Source organism: Lepidochelys kempii, chromosome 10, assembly GCF_965140285.1.
Source record: "Lepidochelys kempii isolate rLepKem1 chromosome 10, rLepKem1.hap1, whole genome shotgun sequence".
Lineage (NCBI taxonomy): Eukaryota > Metazoa > Chordata > Testudines > Cheloniidae > Lepidochelys > Lepidochelys kempii.
In genome coordinates, this window is record NC_136389.1 from 10,040,249 (window position 1) to 10,058,075 (window position 17,827).

At 52.2% G+C, this 17,827-nt stretch overlaps 2 protein-coding genes across 5 annotated transcripts in view; one reads left to right on the forward strand and one right to left on the reverse strand.

The window, feature by feature from the left end:
* RADIL (Rap associating with DIL domain) overlaps positions 1-11,731 on the forward strand; it is a 75,365-nt gene extending 63,634 nt beyond the window's left edge. For both annotated transcript variants that reach the window (XM_073361933.1, XM_073361934.1), the window contains 4 exons: positions 140-563; positions 3,108-3,247; positions 4,918-5,057; positions 6,412-11,731. In XM_073361933.1, the coding sequence (XP_073218034.1) occupies positions 140-563; positions 3,108-3,247; positions 4,918-5,057; positions 6,412-6,520 (813 nt within the window). In that variant the 3' untranslated portion in view covers positions 6,521-11,731. The remainder of the gene's footprint in view (positions 1-139; positions 564-3,107; positions 3,248-4,917; positions 5,058-6,411) is intronic.
* Positions 10,875-17,827, reverse strand: part of AP5Z1 (adaptor related protein complex 5 subunit zeta 1) — a 28,815-nt gene continuing 21,862 nt past the window's right edge. For all 3 annotated transcript variants that reach the window (XM_073361937.1, XM_073361938.1, XM_073361939.1), the window contains 7 exons: positions 15,793-15,935; positions 14,237-14,386; positions 13,767-13,878; positions 13,127-13,224; positions 12,438-12,570; positions 12,043-12,257; positions 10,875-11,335 (listed from right to left, as the gene is read on the reverse strand). In XM_073361937.1, coding sequence (XP_073218038.1) covers positions 11,065-11,335; positions 12,043-12,257; positions 12,438-12,570; positions 13,127-13,224; positions 13,767-13,878; positions 14,237-14,386; positions 15,793-15,935 — 1,122 coding nt within the window. In that variant the 3' untranslated portion in view covers positions 10,875-11,064. The remainder of the gene's footprint in view (positions 11,336-12,042; positions 12,258-12,437; positions 12,571-13,126; positions 13,225-13,766; positions 13,879-14,236; positions 14,387-15,792; positions 15,936-17,827) is intronic.

Consider the following 17,827-nt stretch of genomic DNA (forward strand, 5'->3'; position numbering starts at 1 on the left):
TTTTGCCCCATGTTCAAGCTCTTAGGCAGAAGTGACTAAGTCACCTCCCTGCCCCCAGTGGAGGTCAGATACCAAAGTGAGGGGCAACCTAGATAGCTAGAGGGCCAGGCTAACGCTCCGTATTTTTCTCCTTTTAAAGAAAGACGTTCCCACCAGCCAAAATGCCCCCGAGGTGCCCGAGAACACACTCACCTTGCCAGCCCTGGGGAATTCCTTTGGCCAGTCGGATTACAGACACCCAGGTAGCTGTGTGGAGGCAGAGGCTGCTGGGAGCCCTCCGCTCCCCACAGACATGAGCCGATCCCCCCGAGACTATTACACCAGTGAGCCACAGCACCAAGAAAAACTCAAGCATCTGCAACTGCCCTGCAGCCTGGGGAAAAACCACCTCTCCAAGGCCAGCGTGTTGCCAGTGGATCCCTCCTGCTTACTGACCCCTCCCAATACGCCTCTGAACTTTGACCCTGGATGCCCAGAATCCCCTCAGAGCACCAGCTGTGGGAAAGTCATCCAGGACCCCAGGAAGGATGGACTCAATGGCACCAAAGCCACCACCCCTGAAGGTACCGAGAACCTTTCCTGCCCTCAGATCCTCAGCGCTCACATGTTAGGCTCTGTCTTGCATTGCCAGTTTCCCTAGGAACTGCTTCCTGTAGGGACCACAACAAGTCTGGTTCCCCAGGAAACAGACTGGGGGTCAGACAAGCATGGCAGCCAGGAGAATAGAGCATAATCCAGCACCACTGGGCCTCCGCGGCCTGGCCTCTTTGCTTCTTGCCACAGGGGAAGGCTTCGTGGCCTAACCATCAGCAAGGCAACGATTTAAAAACATACAAACATACAAATGTTTAGTCAATTTCACAGCAGAGGTATGTGGAAAAAAACCCCCACAGTCAGGGAGGGGTCCCAGCCCGGGGGTGGGAGGGGTTGGAGAGCGAGCTCACCCCACACCAGCAGGGGTGGGTCCGGCTCCCTGCTTCAGTCATTGAAACCCTGTGTGCTAGGCGGCACCACCCATCAGATTTGGCTCATCCGCCCCTCTGTCTCCATCTATGGTGGGGCGGACGGCCAAAAGCAGAATTGTAGTGCGACCACATGAGTTGCAATGGCTGGAATGGGGCCCAGAGGAGCCGCAGCTGCAGGGCTCACGGACTGCATGAAAATTCACGATTACCGCGAGCAGCGTGACCTCTGCGCCGCACTCTAGCCTGAACCATCAGGTGAGCAATACCTGCATGCCCCGGCCCCAGCTGAGGTCAGCTTAACCTTTATCGTCCCAAGCTAGATACACCGAGCTCCGTCCCAAAGGCCTGGCTGCTCTGGGGGGGCTCTGAAGAGCCTTGGATGCTTTCTGTAAGAGCAGGCTCCCTTGGTCAAAGCGCCCCGCTCCCTTCCTTCCTGCCCTTTGCTATTAGCCAGTGAGCTGCCGCCCTGCAGCCCACCAGTGAGTGCCGTGTGTGCACAGACTGTGAAGTGCCTTCGGGTTCAGAAGATTTTGTAAAAGAAAGAAGATTTTATGACCTTGCTCCCAGAAGCAAGCAGAGGCCTTGTGCATCCATTTCAGACCTTTGTAGGGACACAGTGGGTGCTTGGCATCTAAATCCCACTGCCCCTCCTGAAGAAGCAGCAGGTAATTGGTTTGCATGTGTGAACCAGTGTCCAGTAGATGGAACTGAACAGAGGCAGGAAGGGATTTGCAAGACACCTGGGCATCAGGGGGGCACTCCTGAAACAGCAGCTAGTTGAAAATCCCACATTTTGCACATATTGGCAGCTGCGTTTCTCGTGGCCAATGGCAGGGTGATTATGCCCATGTGTTTATTTTTAAAACCAGTCCCTCTCCCGCCAGCTGTGAGCCAGGAGAGGAAAGGAAAGGCCAGCAAATAGAAGCCAGATGTCAGTACGACTGTGTGCTGTAGACAAAGCACCAAGCAGAGCTGGGTGGATTTCATTAGCTGAGCCCCAGGAGCAGCCTGTATCCATGTGAGAAGGCAACACTCCAGGAGTGTTTTATAAGGTCATTATAGTGGCCAGGAGGGGAAGCCAGACTCTCCTGGCTGACTGGGCTCCTCCGTATTCATGAATGCAGCGTGGAGTCATGGCCAGCTTGAGCCTTCATTGGCGTCATGTACCAAGCCGTAGCCAAAGCCAAAAAATTTCCAGTTCTGCAAAACCCAACCTGCTGGAGGAATTGAACGGCCTTTGCTTGTTCTCGTGCCACCATTTATTCTGAGAACTCTCCAGCCGCTGAGAAAAACTTACCCATTAACTCCCGAAACCCTGCAGAGCCGTTTAGGGCCAGATTTTCAGAGGTAGCAACCCAACGTGTCATTTTGTGCCCTCAGGATTTGTGCATCCCGGTTTCTGTATGTGCAGACATTCAGCCGGGGCCGGGCAAGCAGGCTTTGCATGTGCACAAGCCAAGGACCAAAACCTTATCCAAGAATCAGTGTGAGGGCAACACTTGGCGAGACCCGTTTGAGCTTTTCCGGCCAACAGGCTCTGGAGCTCTCCAGACAGGCCCGGGGGAAGAGGGCAGAGCTCTTTTGCCAGCCATCCTGCCGCTCCCAGGCTCATCCATGTTAGTTCCCAATGTCTGACGTTCTAGACTGACGTTTAATGGATCCTGCAGCCACCAGGCTCTCCTCTCTAGGCCGAGCCCCTTGTCTAGAAGCACGTTCTGCCATTTTCGTTGTCTGCCCCAAGCTGTCAGGGCTAGTGCTAGCCCATTGCAGGCCCTAATCAGGAATATTTTTGTCCCCTCTTCCCCCCAACACATACTAATAACTAATACAAGACCCCCTTGAGTTGCTCCAGGCCCTAAGCAATTGCTTGGTCTGCTTATGCCGAGCGCCGGCTCTGCCTGCATGAAGTGCCGTTGCATTGGCACTTTGGCCAAGCCAAAATGAAGTGAGCCCGCCCTCCCCGCCAGATGTGCTGCTGGCAAGCACAGGGGCACTCCAGGGAGCCTGGCTGATACGCTGCTTATTTCAGCGGTGATTGCCGGCGGGGCAAGAAAGGAGGAGCTCTGTGCAGAGAGGAGCAGGCTGGGTTGGGTGAATACTGGAGGAATATTTGTCTGACCCTTTGCATCTCTTTGGCCCCAGGGTGTTCTCCGATGCCCTACGACTATCCCACGCCAGCTTCCTCCAGTCGCAGCTCCGCCACGGATGATTTCTGCTATGTCTTTGTGGTGGAATTGGAAAAAGGGCCCATCGGGTTGGGGATGGGACTGATTGATGGCTTGGTGAGTACATCCTGCTCTGCCTCACAGAATATTTAGAACTGGGCTCGTGCTGCAGGGAATGTATTATATGAAGATGAAAAGTGATCTGTAAAGCTAATGCCGCATGTATGCCCTATAGCTTCCTTTCCTGTGAAATCTGACCAAGTGGTTGCTTGGATTAATCTCTGGGGTGAATGCAAGTGCCGTGATTTCTTAGGTTATTCTGATGGATCCTAATAAATCCCTGTAAGGAATCAGATCTCAGACACCTGTTAGCTCAGACCCAGCTGTAAGGCTTATATCAAAGCTGCCCCAAGGCCTGTGGAGAATAGATGAAATTAAATATGCCCAACGCTATTGCTAGAGTCCTTTGCGGAAGAAGGATGCAAGACTAAGGAAGGCCTTTCCTACCCCGTCACAAGTGATAGGTGAATGTCAAAAAAAAATCTGGCCAGATGCTGGCCAGGTGGAGGACCCCCTCCCAAGAGCTCATTGCTGAGTAGGAATGAAATGGTTTGTCCTGCCCTGCATTCACAGCACATACTCAGAATAGCCAATGCTGAGTGCAAGCAGAAAAGTCACAGGAACGTCCCTGCTCTCCTGCGCTAGGGGTTGCAATCTGGTTTAGCGCAATGGGTCACTGTAACTGGGGCCTTTCTGAGCAGTGCATTAGTCAGTAGAAAAATAAGGCCTTACCCGTAGTCCTAACTGTATTTCATGTGCACTCAGTGAGGGAGCTTTGTCCTGCCAGAGGGCAGCCTGGCTTGTTGATTATGCTCCTCCCAGAATTAAAATGAACAAGGGAAGTGTGGCCAGCAGTCTCCTCTGTCCACCTGGAGGTACAAACAGCGCGGAGGGCTGCCCTTCTTTCCGCGTGGATTAGAGCGCTTCCGTAGCCCAGGGCTGCAAACACCCAGCTACTGGACCCCCAGGAGGTCCACAGGCAGCAGTAGCTGCCAGGCCCTCAGAATTTCAGCCAGCTGCTTTTCCTCCTAGCTCTGCAGCAGCCTTGGCCTGTTGGTACTGCAGAATTCTTGGAGCAGGTCATGCGACTCCCACTGAGCGGACAAAGGAACTAGGGCACGTGTTTGGCATCTTCTCAGGCTGTAGGAATGCAGAAGCTGGGGGAAGTCACTGATCCTAGGTCTTCCTTTGTAGGTGGTGGGGACAGACTGCAAAATCCATTTCATGCACACACACCTCGTGTTCCCTTGCAAAGTCATCTGCACTTGGAAAATGTTCTGCAAGTGCCTCGCCCTTGCTCACATAGATTCAGCTCCGCCGGCATGAGCAACCTTGGGCCCGGGCTGCTATAGGTGATTGAAAAAGCAACCCAAACCCACCCCACACCGTGTGGTACCATTTTCAGAAATGCCAAAGTCCCATTTTCAAAAGCGACAGACACGCGGGAGCTTACTAAAGGTCCGGGGCCCTTAGCTGCCCCAAAGCAACTTAAAAAGGGGACTGGGGCGTGGAAGTTGTTCAGTGGCTCTTGACAATTGCACCCGGTGCCTCGTAAGCCTGCTCCAAGCAGGAGTTCTAAATGCCTGCAGCAGCTAGTAACCCAGTGGACACAGAGGCTCCCAACACGGCCGGCCCAGAGCTGTAGAGTGCGAGAAGCTGTGTAGCCCTTTGTCTTGTGCAGAACCTGTCTCACCACTGCCTTCGTACTGACCGTTATTTGTTGACAGCACACCCCTTTGAACTCTCCCGGCATCTACATCAGGACCCTCATCCAGGGCAGTCCTGCAGCCTCAGAGGGCAGACTCTCCATAGGCGACCGCATCCTGGCTGTTAACGGCACCAGTCTGATTGGAGCAGACTACCAGAGGTAAAATAAAAAAGGAAGAAGCCGGGGTGTGGGAGGCATTGAAGGCTGTGATGTATGTTGCAAAAGAGCAGGCATGGCCCTACTGGCGTCTTGGCCCAGTACTCAACAGCGCAGGAGAAAGTCATTGCTAGACCCTTCTCTAGCAGCTGCAGGCATTTTAAACTCCTGCTCAGAGCAGGCTCACAGTCTCCGAGGTCCTCTTGCTCCTGGTGATGCCTGGGCTAGTAGCCATGTGCTTAGTACACAGAAGGGAGTGTTCTGTACCACAGGGAACGCAGGAGAGCCACCATGTGGCTAGCAAAGTGGCACCAACAACGAAAGTTTGTGAGAGAGCCAGGGAGCCAGGAGTTTCAAATAGCAACTGCTGGCAAAAAGCATGTGTCTGGTGAAAAGATCAGTGCTCTCCTGCCAGAGTGGGCAGGTATTTCCCTGCCCTGGAGTCCACCTGCTAGAGCAGTACACACTCCATCCCTGTCCACCACCATGCCAGGTAGTATGACCCTTTCAAGATAATCCCTCAAGTGGCGTTTCTTTGAACTGTAGCCCAGGTCTATTCAGTTGGAAGGAGCAGCACTGGCCTGGCCCTTAGAAAGCCCTGGCTCCAGGGAATGTTACTTTGACTAGAACAGCTCTGCGCATTGCAGGAAATGCTTGTTTCTTATAAGTGATGTTGCTCTGTGCGGTCTGCGACCCTCATGGGATTAAAAACAATTCCAGAGGAGAAATAACCTCTGCTGGTAGCACTGACCATGCAGATGGTGTGTGCATCTCTGTCAGTGATCCAGCTGTCAGGGGAGAAGAATGGCATCTTGTAAGGGGAGCAAGGAGCAGCCTAGTGTTGAGTATCACCCTGAGGGCAAGCACCTGGCTGTAGCCCAGCTCCAAACTCACTTAATGCTTCCAGGGGACAAGTAAATTAAAGCTTCAGCCCCTCCTGACTTTCTTTGATGTAAACAAAGAGCTGGACAGCAAGTGTAAGGGGGAGATAGGACAGAACCTGATTGCTAGGGAGCTGGAGGAGGTTAGTGCAGGGGGGAGATGAGTAACTGTAAACCCCCACCCAGCAAGTAAACATCAACAGCAACTACCCAGAGGAATGCAGTGAAGCAGCTGCAACCAAAAAGCCTGGCTCTTGGGACCTTGTCTCTAAAGCCTGCCTAGCACTTGCTGTGCCAAGGGCGAGAGGGGGATGGAGCAGGGGGAGAGCCTCCAACAGGACTGCCAGCCCAACCCTTGCTCCGCAAGAGCTGACTAGAGGGATCCTCAGTGTGTCACACCAGCCAGCCGCTGCTCTGGGTAGTGAGCCTGGGGCCATGGCATTAACCTCCCTGTTCCTGTTGTGTGGTCTCTCCAGTGCAGTGGAGCTTATCCGGTCTGGAGGGAAGAAGCTGCGGTTTCTGGTTGCCAAGTCTGACATGGAAATAGCCAAGAAAATCAGCTCCAGCTCACCATCGTCCTCTTAACGCTCACGTTGCAAGGGCCTGGCCGTAGCCCCCTACAAACGAAGCTGCCGTCAAGGCCAACTACACGAAAGCTGGTGGGATGGGCAGAGACTGTCCGTGGAACACGGAGGATCCAGTGTGAAATTGCACCATTCCAGGACTAAAGAACTGTTCTCAATTTGCTTTTCAGGCTGTTGGGTATCTCTGTTCTGCTCTGCCAGGGTCAAGGGAGGACACTGCTGAGCGAGTGAGGGAGGGGGCTTTACAATCCAAACGCCCCTCCGCTCACAGGTGTATCGCATGGGCTCATTTTACAGAGTTGTCCTTCCCCCTGCCAGCCTGAGCATGGGGTTTCCATAGCCCCCTACTTTGCAGAGGACAGATCCCATTCCAGGCAACGTTCTCTTCGGCTCAACCGAGCTTAGGAACAAGCTATTCCATTCCTCTGCACCCAGAGGGCGAGGCAGGGCTGGTGCCTGACTGGCAGTGGGGGCCCTAGCGGCTGCTGTTGCAATTGAGTTACCTAGCACTGAGACCTGGGAGATTTTGAGCACCTAGTGATTAACATAACAATTACAGTTAACATAGGCCAGAACTGCCAGGGAACATTTATTACAAACCCCAAACAGCTGCTTTGCTGGAACAAACTCAGGTTCCTGGGCTGTGAAAGGTGGCAGCAAAATGTCACCCTCTGGCCCTTCAAGCTGGATTCCTGAGGTTCATAGAATATCAGGGTTGGAAGGGACCTCAGGAGGTCATCTAGTCCAACCCGCTGCTCAAAGCAGGACCAATCCCCAATTAAATCATCCCAGCCAGGGCTCTGTCAAGCCTGACCTTAAAAACTTCTAAGGAAGGAGATTCCACCACCTCCCTAGGCAATGCATTCCAGTGTTTCACCACCCTCCTAGTGAAAAAGTTTTTCCTAATATCCAATCTAAACCTCCCCCACTGCAACTTGAGACCATTACTCCTTGTCCTGTCCTCTTCTACCATTGAGAACAGTCTAGAACCATCCTCTCTGGAACCACCTCTCAGGTAGTTGAAAGCAGCTATCAAATCCCCCCTCATTCTTCTCTTCTGCAGATTAAACAATCCCCGTTCCCTCAGCCTCTCCTCATAAGTCATGTGTTCCAGACCCCTAATCATTTTTGTTGCCCTTTGCTGGACTCTCTCCAATTTATCCACATCCTTCTTGTGGTGTGGGGCCCAAAACTGGACACAGTACTCCAGATGAGGCCTCACCAATGCCGAATAGAGGGGGACGATCACGTCCCTCGATCTGCTCGCTATGCCCCTGCTTATACAAGGTTGGGGGTGCCTGAAGTACTAATAAATAACAGAACAACTGGGGTGCAGGAAATGACTTTTACAGGGACAGGCTTTAGCAGCATAAGCTGATGCAATGGGCTGTCATGGTGGAACGGATGCGAGCGTTACATTCACTTCCTCCAGGGCCTGGCAGTCAGTTCACCCTGCCCTAGTGTTGTGCCTTGCTGTTGGAAGGCTAGGACCACCCCCTCTGGGCCCTGCGCTGGAAAGGTCCTTCTCCTTTCCTCATCACCCCGGCGTGGGCTGCTCCCCGGCTCTAGCATGGGCCCTGCTGCACAGGGGAATCTAGTTTTAAACCTTCCCTAAAGCTGGCCCTTCAACAGCTTCCAGTGACGTTGGCCTGGGGAGAGGCTGTCACCCTGTGAAGCCCACACTTGAAAGCAAAGCCCCCAGCCAAGGTGAACTAATATGACCTCTTGCTTTGGTAAAGTACTCACAGGGGAACAACCTGCGCTGACAGTTTCACAAAATGGAGACATGGCTGCAACCCAGGCAGAGTGGCTGCTCTTACGTGTTCTTGTTGGCTGCATGGGTGATGCCTTATCCGCCGCAGGGGCAAGCCCAGGCTCTTAGAAGGACAAAGCTGGGGCAGTAATCTTTTTTACTGAACCAACTACCGTTGGTGAGAGAGAAAGAGACAAGTTTTTGAGCTACACAGAGCTCTGCTTGAGGTCTGGGAGGGGCACTGCTAACTCCAAGATTGAACAGACAGTTTAGCATAAGTATTTGCCTCATATTCTAACCATTCAAGGTGAAGGGGCCTGTTAACACCCCTGTAGTCATATAGGACCAAAAAAAGGGGGTGGGAGGGGGGTTATGGAATAAGCCATAAATCCTGAGCAGGCAGCCTGCAGCTCATTAGTAAGTGAAGAAGTCAAACCTCCCCCACATAGATCTAGGGGCATACTTTTGACGGCACGGCTACTTTTGCAGCCGGACTTGACTAAGTGCAAATGGCAGCAGTTAGATGGCTAGTAGCCAGGTTGCAGGCCCCAGCAGGTATGTAGCTCTGTGGGTAGTTGAGTGTGGATACCAAATCAGGGGTAGTTTTAAAAAGTGTAGCCACTGCTGAAACATACAGGCAGAGCTGGGGAGTTGCTCCATGGACCTGAGTCTGTCTCTCATGCACCATCCCATCTTCTGCATACCTCAGCTGCTCAGCAGTGCCTGCTACGGCCATGCTGATGATGTTAAACAATGCCTGGCCTTGAAACAGACATTCCCCCTTTTTGGGAAGTCAGTCACAGCTTTAACAGCTTATTCCCAAGAGTGCACACACATCACTCGGCTCTCTCCTGCCAACAGGGTGCCTGCTCTACCAAGGGGGGAACTGTTTTAAGTGTAAGTATATTCTTCTGGGCTAGTGCAGATGAGCTGTGTGTGGGGTTTAGCAAGCGCAGAGGGAGAACCCCCCCCTCTCTTACTCCTGCACTTTGAAGTCAGTGGAAAAACCTCAGACTAATCACTGTAAGGTGGAAGTGCAGCATTAGCCCACCCACCACACCGCAGGGTTCTGTGCAGCCTCACGGACAAGGCATCTAAACCCACATTGCAAGCTCTCCAGGCTGACAGAAATAACCATTCAAGGCTAGTGCCTGGCTTCTGTGCTGTGGCATTCTCTTGCACAGCAGCGACTGGAGATACCCTTTAATTGTAACAGAAGCAGGTAACCACACAAAGGCAGCTCAAGGCTCTGGCTGCCTTATTAACAGTCAAAAGAACAGTGAACATTAGCTTGACCTTCCTCCATTGAGCCCTGGGATCCCCCCACCCATCCACTCCATACCCCTGCCAGCTGAGGGCTTCAGAGACAGGCACAAGAATGGCCCTTCAGCCTCCAGGAGATCATGGTATATCCCCCCTACAGCCACACTTGTCCCAGCCCAGGGAGCAAGAGCCTGAGTTTGCAGCATGACAAAGCAGGGCCAGCTACGGCTTGATTCAGCAGTATCAAAGCAAGCCAAACATACTGCTATCCAGCTTTGCAGCTCCCCCCCCAACCCATAAGGAGAATAGCATAATTCACCCCACAGGAGAAGTGACCAGCCTCCATAACTGGATGGGAAGCACCAAGCAATCAGCCCCCAATTGTCTTTCACTAATATTATAGTTAGCGCTAAATATTCCTATTGCCTGAGTGCAAAGTCAGAGGGCACATGCTCTCTGCCAGCAGCAGAAAGGGGCATGACCACTCCCCTCTCTTGTTAATACTGTACATCTCTACAATGTATATAGTTCTAGTGCAGACATGGAACAAAGACCAGGGCCCACCTGGGACAGGGCTGCTATGTTCAAGGAGTTGTTCGCGGTGTGAAAAATAAACTGGATACAATAAAACCTCCCTAAGCTCCATTCTGGTGGCAGTGGTTTGGAGCCTGTTTGGGCCTTGCCAGGTTCAACTGAACTTTAGAACAAAAAGGGAGCAGGGGCAGGCCCTCGCTTACCTAAATCATTTCCACAGGTTGCCTACACTTCCCGCCATTTCCTGGCTACAGGACTTGGCTTCCTGCTCTAAGCACCTGTTACAGGCAGAGAGAGCAGAGCTGGTGGGGGAAAAGCAGGAGGAGTCACAATGCAGTCAGAGCAACGGAGAAGGAAAAGGCGACAAGTAACAGCTGATTGGTAGGACAGGGCAAAGTGCCCCTCAAGGGACTTGCTTTGGAGATGGCCCCCTGGATTTTCAGAACCTTCCAGCCCAGAGCTCCTTTGGCTGCTGCCATGAGCTGCGAAGGGAAGCAGGCTAGGCCCTCAGGCAGGCTGGGCCTTTGGCTAAGCTTTCTTGGAAAACCCCAATTCACATACACTAGCCAGCGCCCTTCCCCTGTAGCACCAGGTTGTCTGTTTGGGGTGCGTGCTGCTTCTGCCTCATGGGGGTGATGTCACTGGTCTCCCCGGGCGGGCCAGGACCCGAGTCCCATTGCAGGAACACCGAGGGGAGTCAGTGGAAACACTTCCTGCTGCAGGGGCCAAGGGCAGAACAGCCACCCATGAGAGGAAACAAACAAACCACATGGTCAGGCTCGAAGACAGAAACCGTCAGCTCTGGTTATTCCTCTTTTCCGCCATTTATTGCCCATTTCCAGGAAGGTGCAGCTTGGAGCAGAGCCTCATCCCTCCTCCTTCCCCATATTCCGTTAAGCGAGTCAGTAGCAGCAGTATTAGTCAAAATACAGCACAGAGCCAGCCAGGTCTCGTCAGTCAGAGCTATGCAGTGGACACTCAGAAATGCCATCACCTCACCCTGGCACGAAGCCAGTCCCCCTTTCTAAAAGCCGGCTAGCCGTCTTCATGGCGAGAGGCAGGGACACGTTAGTGTCTCGGTGAAACCGTGGGCTGGCAACCTCTGCTGATGGCGTCAGCACAAACTGAGCCACACTGGGCATTTTCAACAGGTTCATCAGCTCAGCAGCCCGGGTCAGGATCTCCTCACTGTCTTCCTCACTGTACACCGAGGCCATGGCAGGGCTCTGAACAAACGCTCTCATCTTGGACAGGAACAGGGTCATCCTGCAAGAGGGAAGGACACAGCCTTGAGCCAGCAGGAGCTTCAAGAGAACAGCTCTAGACTCATAAAGCTCCTGCCTCAAAACCACCACTCTTAAATCACTTCCTAGATAGAGCCTAGAGGTGAAAGCACCCTCCAGCCCGAACCACATCCCCTCCATCACCAACACCTGCCGGGTAAAGCTGTGAGCTTCCTCAATGGTAACACTACCCCCTCACTCCCTTCAGTGCCTCCTGCTGGGAGTGGCTGGGATTACACACTGCCGACAGTACACAATAGAGTATCATAGAATATCAGGATTGGAAGGGACCTCAGGAGGTCATCTAGTCCAACCCCCTGCTCAAAGCAGGACAAATCCCCAATTTTTGCCCCATATCCCTAAATGGCCCCCTCAAGGATTGAACTCACAACCCTGGGTTTAGCAGGCCAATGCTCAAACCACTGAGCTATCCCTCCCCCCCGAGCTATCCCCCCCCCCCCCCCCCCCAAGTCTCTCTAAACACTATCCAGAAACATGCACAAACTGGTTGCCTGGCTGCAATTTGGGCTCCTCCAAATATACTTTTCTATTGCTTTCACAGTTTGTCTTGTTTCAATTCCCGGGTTTTTCATTAAAGCTATTTAGCCAACAGGAATACAGCAACAAACATTTGCTTGGTAACCTGGCTGAACTGCACACTCAACCCTGACCTGCTGCCCGGTTTCACACCTGGGGATCAAATCTTGGCTGCGCGATGCCAGTTTGGTCAGCGTTGTCATGAGAACCGTGATGACACGGGGTGAGTACATGGGGATGCTGGCCGAGGGCCGGAGTTGCGTGATTTCAAACAGCATGGCCTCCAGGGCTTCAAAGAACTTGTTGATCTGCTCCACGGTGCACCTTTTGTCGTATGACACAGACATGTACTCTCCAATAGCCCAGACCTGCAGCAAGACAGGCAGAGAAGTATACAGACCTCTTGGAGAACAGTCTAAGGAAGTGACAGATGAGATTAGTTTGCACCAGAGGAGAGAAGACAAGAGGAAGTTTGTGAAGAGAGTCCTCTGGTAGCCTGCAGAGAGGGCCACAGGTAGGGTATCAGAGGCAGGCAGGCTCCACCTTACCACGTAGGTGAAGATATCCTCTTTGTTCCGGATGTTGCTGACAGTTCCTGAAAACTCCAGAAGCTCCTTGGACAGTTCCACTACCAGGGAGGGGTGCAGCTTACACAGAAGCACCAGCTGAGAGCTCAGCACTCTGCCAGGAAGAAGGGAGAGGGCAATAGCTCAGGAACCAACTGCCTGGCACCCACACAGATCAGAGCAGACTGCTCACCAGATTAGGCAACCCCAATGGCCCACTAGTAAGGGCCTGCCCCCAGACAGGAGTCTGCACAGTGACTACCAGTGAGTGCCCATGTGTGAATGGCAAACAAGTGCCTCAGTGCGGGACAGTGGTTGCAGATGTGCTGCGATCAGGGTGTGCATGACACCAAAGCCCTGACCGCAGTGCCCAGTGGCTCCAGTCCCTGCAGCTGTTTGTCCAGAGGGCTCAGCCCCAATACTCTGGTGTCCATGTGCCTGTGACCCACACGGTTTTCTCGACCAAAGAGAGGGAGCTGTTGATTTCACTCCAAGCGTGCCAACCGCAGGGCACCATGTCACTGTGCCCTCCGAAGACAGGCCATGCAGCAATTGTGGCAAGGCTGGTCCCTGGCTACCCTTGGAAAGCCAGACCAGGGCAGTGTGCTGTGTAATCCTCCTCCTGGCAATTCTATCCATTCTCTCCCCTTCCCAGAGGTGCCCATACTCACCTATGGACATCAGCCTTAAACGCCGGGATCTCGTAGAGCTGCTCACTCCTCTCCAGCAGCACCAACACCAGCTGGTTTATCAGGGGGCCGTCTGCAAACTGGAGATGGAGAAGCATTTCCTTCAGCACCACCACAGCCTCCAGCCAAACCCAGAGGGGATTCGTGGAGGAGCCTGGCAGCCTGATCTGAGTGACACAGGGTGCTGGGCAGAAGCCTTGCACTTGTCCTCCTGCTGCCCACACTTGGAGAGGCCTCACTGGTCAGCAGCTGCTGCTGGTAGCAGCCTGGCAAGGATTTCAAATAATGCTGAGCTACTGCAGTAAGGGCCCTTTTCCACGAAAAGGGCCTGCCCAGCCACCGCCTGTTCCTAGAGGTTCACTCCCTAAAGAAACACCCCCCACAATCCCAGGAATTTCCTTTATAGATTCATACACCCACTCAGGGTCCTGGGAATTTTCACCCCCCATTAAGGCCCAGAGCAAAGGGAAGAGGGCACTGTCCCGGAGTGAGCCAGAACCCAAGCCAGAGGGAGTTTAACCCTTTGGTTCCCATGGATATTCTTCCCATGACAAAGGGAACATCAGAGACAGCGACACACAGGATGGGAACTCCCCAGTTACCTGTCTGCAGGGAGCCCTACCTCTGCCACCACACCGAAGTAGAGCCGCAGTAAGACAGGGATGGTGTCTGCACACTGCACAACCCGTGGACAGTTGGCCATGGACCCCAGCAGCTGGCGAAGAGGAGCCAACCTGTTGACAACAGACCCCAATATCACCATCAAAGCAGCTTCCCTGAAGAATCCCGGCTTCCCAGCCCCGCCCTTTTTCTCCCTAAGTCGTTCTGCTTTTGAACACCTTGCAAAACTGAAGAGGAGAGGGAGACGTATGCCACATTCTAGCTGTGACTGTACTCAGGAGCCAGTACACAGGAGCCAGCCTGGGAGCAGACACACGAGTCTTGCACAGCAACCCCAGCTCTTCCTCTGCACAGAACCCTGCCTGCAGTGCTGTTTCCTCCTCCTGGACCCCACAGTCCTCAGGCAGCTGTGGGATGGGGAGTCACAGCATCCCCATGCAGCTGAACCCGACACTGGCGGCAGCCTCGTACCGCTCAGGGGGGTCTCTGGGGGTGGTCTCAATGCGGAGGAGATACTGAAAGGTGCTTCTGTAGAGCGGGTGGCGGAAGGCCTCCAGGCAGCTGGCTGGCTTTGCAGCAGGATCCCAGGTGGCTCTCTCAGAGATGGGAGCAGAGGCAGATCTAGTAACGGACACACACAACACAAACTGAAGTAATGGGAACACAGCAGCAAATTGGCTAGGTCGCAGTTAGAGGAATGTCAAGGCTGAAGGGCCCCCAATAGCTGATCAACCCCCCAGAAAGTTCAGGTTTCTTTCAAATAGTTTCCAACAGTGAAATGGTTCTCGGGCCTTCAGAACAAGAACAGCAACAGGGTTAAAAAGCAGGAATCTGCGTATAAGAAATGCTGGGTAACAGATGGGAGCTCAGGCAGACTGCACCCTTCCTCAGGAGCTAGGCATGAGGCTACTCTCCCAGCACTCTCTCCAGTTGGCTCAGCAGCATGCCCTGGCAAAGTCCAAAAGGGCGACTCCAGGCCCAGCAAACCCAGTACTCCATAATGACCAAAGTCCCCTCTGCCAGCGGACCGCTCCAGTGCGAGTCTCCGTGCTAAGCCTTCCCGGAAGTGCTTCTATACTCCGTGGATCCCCAGGGCATGTGTGGGGTAGCGAGCCCCAGCTCCCTCTCTGCAGAAGCCAGTCACGCTCGTCTTCCCTTCCACTCTGACATGACCCTCCCAGGAGAGAATCTGAACTTCATGTCTGCCCGAGAAGCTAACAAGGGCAACAGGGCAGGACATAAGCAGGCCTGGCAGAATTTTTATTTTCTAATCATTGAAATGGATAATATCAATGTTTAGTTTTAAGGTTTTTTTGTTTTTATTTTTTATCCATTCAAATTTTCACAGTTGCAGGAAATTATCAGGGTGGGTGTCAGATAATAATTACTGAATGACGTGTTGGAGACTCAAAAAGTTAACGCTTTATAACTGTCAAAACACAAAATATACACAGTAAATATCCTTAAATCAAACTCTAATCAAGCGGCATTTTTCTGACCTTGCCTATATGTAAATTTTGATCGTCATCGATGGAAATATTTTTTTCACCAGTTTGTATGTATGATGAAATCAACATTTACCAATAAAAATTGAATCCTTCCGAGCCTAAATGTAAGACTGGCTAACCGAGACCACCAATTCTGGCATCCTCTCTCTGCCAGTTGCCAATACCATGTGCTCCAGAGGGATGGGCATCTACCAATTGCTCAGAGGTGGACATGGGGGAAGGGAGGGAAATTCCTTCCTGACCCCTAACAACAGTCAGCCTACTGCTCAGAAGCATGAGACCTGACTGTCCCTATCTTTGCACATGCAGCAGAACTACAAACATTATTGGTCAGGTGCTTTCACAGCCCCATATAAATCCAGCTACGGTAGCTGCTGCTCTGAACTGATGCGGTCCTGGGTGTTCTTTGGGTGTGGGGCAGGCATTTCAAGCAGTTAGTTCTGGGTCAAAGAGTGGGTCAGGACACAGTCCAATGTCAACACCCTGCTAAAAAGTGAGAGGAGGGGAAGGTGATATCACCTCAGCTGGATGTCCAGAGCAGCCGCCAAACATGGCAGGTCAAGCAGCAAGTGAAAGATCTCGATGGCTGTGTCAGCACCAAGCAGAGGTGGCAGAAGGTCCATGAACTCAGAAATCAAGGCTGGGCTATTCCATGCTAGGAGCTGCAGGGAAAAACAGGCAGAGACTTTCACAAGTAGCTAGCAGTAGGTCTGCTTCTCTTCCCCCCTAACTGGGCTGGATTCTCCCACCTCAGAGAAGGCAAAAGCATGTTACAGGGGCAAAGGGAGAGGAACAAAATGCACAGAAATGTGGAGTGCCAGGGCAGTTCAGCTCTGAGACCCCACAGCCAGAGTGAAACATTTAGAAGCGGATGATCCAAGTCTCTCACAAACCAACACAGCAAGTTTTACCGCATGGAGAATTTGCTTCTAAAGGCGCTCAGGCTGGCCCAGCACAGAACTGGATTGACCTCACAGCCTCCACAAAGGGGGTTTGCAAGGATGCGACAGGAGCTCCCAGCGGCCACCTGCACTGGGGTGGATCTCAGAACTAGCAATTTTGAGTCCCTAAGCCTTAATGCAGGAGAATTAACCCCCACCCCAACCAGGCCCTGCTGCCCAGGGTGTTGTCAGACTCCAGTGAAGAAATTAAAGGGTGCTGTGGACAAACTAGGAAATGCTCCATCCCACAAGACAGTCATTTCCCTGGGATAGAGCCCATTGACACCCTTTCTGCTACAGTTTGGTTGCCAAGTCCTTACTCCCTTGCCCACCCCCAACTGCTGTATTACACACCCAGACGCCTCTGGATCACAGATGCTACTCACAGCCTTTCATGCCCTGATGAACCATGTAAACATATCCAGAACTAATCCCCCACCACAAACATATTTTAAACTCCGCTTGTGAGTCCTTCCACACCTCAGCCTGTCAGTGATACATGTATGGCAATGGGCCCCAAACTGTGAGGCATGCCCTCCCCATGGGTGCGTGGAGAAATGTTCGGGATAGCACACAGAGGGGCCCGGCCAGCCCCCATAGGGGGCAGGGCAGGAGCATCACCCAGCCACAGCTCCGCTCCAGCCCCGGCTCAGCTCTGGCCCAAGCTGCAGCTCCACTCCATACTCCTGGGGAGAGTTCTGTGCCAAAAAATTAAAAATTCTGCACACAAATATTTTAAAATTCAGCAAAATTCTGCATGTTTTATTTGTTAAAATAATTAATATAATCATGTTAGTTTCAATTATTTTGGTAATTTATTTAAACTATAGTACAATGGATAGAGAATGGCAGTGGGAAGCACTGGAGGAAATCCCCAACCCCCCTTTGTCTAATAGTAATGTAGCTAGTATTGACCCTTCACTTCTAGTTATTAGTCAACAAATATATGCAGCCATATGCTCAGTGTTACATCATAGGCAACTGAAGAGCAAGTGAGGGCTGGGGACTCAAACTCACAATGTATATTGGCTACTGACCATCTCCAGAAAGGTCAGTAGCAAACAGTTCATAGAGCACATTTTGATAGGAAATTTTTTCAGTCCAAAAATTTAGACCAGTTCTAAGCACTAAAGCACCATAAGCATTTTAATAAGGTCATACTGTTCTTTATAATAAGGCTCCTTTACACCACTCTGGCAACAAAAAGGAGCCTTACAATTTTTTACACATGTTTTATAATCTTGAGGGGAATTCACTAAGAACAATGGGAACAATTCATTAAGCAGGAAACCTGCTACATGCTCCTTTGCTTGAGGGACAGAGCCTGCCCCACACTTACCTCATCAGAAACATCCCAAAGCCCTGGCCCTCCATGCCGAGCATGTCGCAATAGTGAGCAAGAGGGAGAGTGTCTCTCTCAGGCATGACTGCCCTGCCCCACCCCGGTGGTGATTTACATCTCTACCAGCTACTCTGAGCGCCCAAATTAACCTGCCTACACTGCTCTTGCAGCTTCCCAGTCAGAAGTAATTTTTCTGCGGGGAAAAAAAGAAATCTGCAGGGGCCATGAATTCTGCGCATACACAGTGAGGCAGAATTCCCCCAGGAGTCAC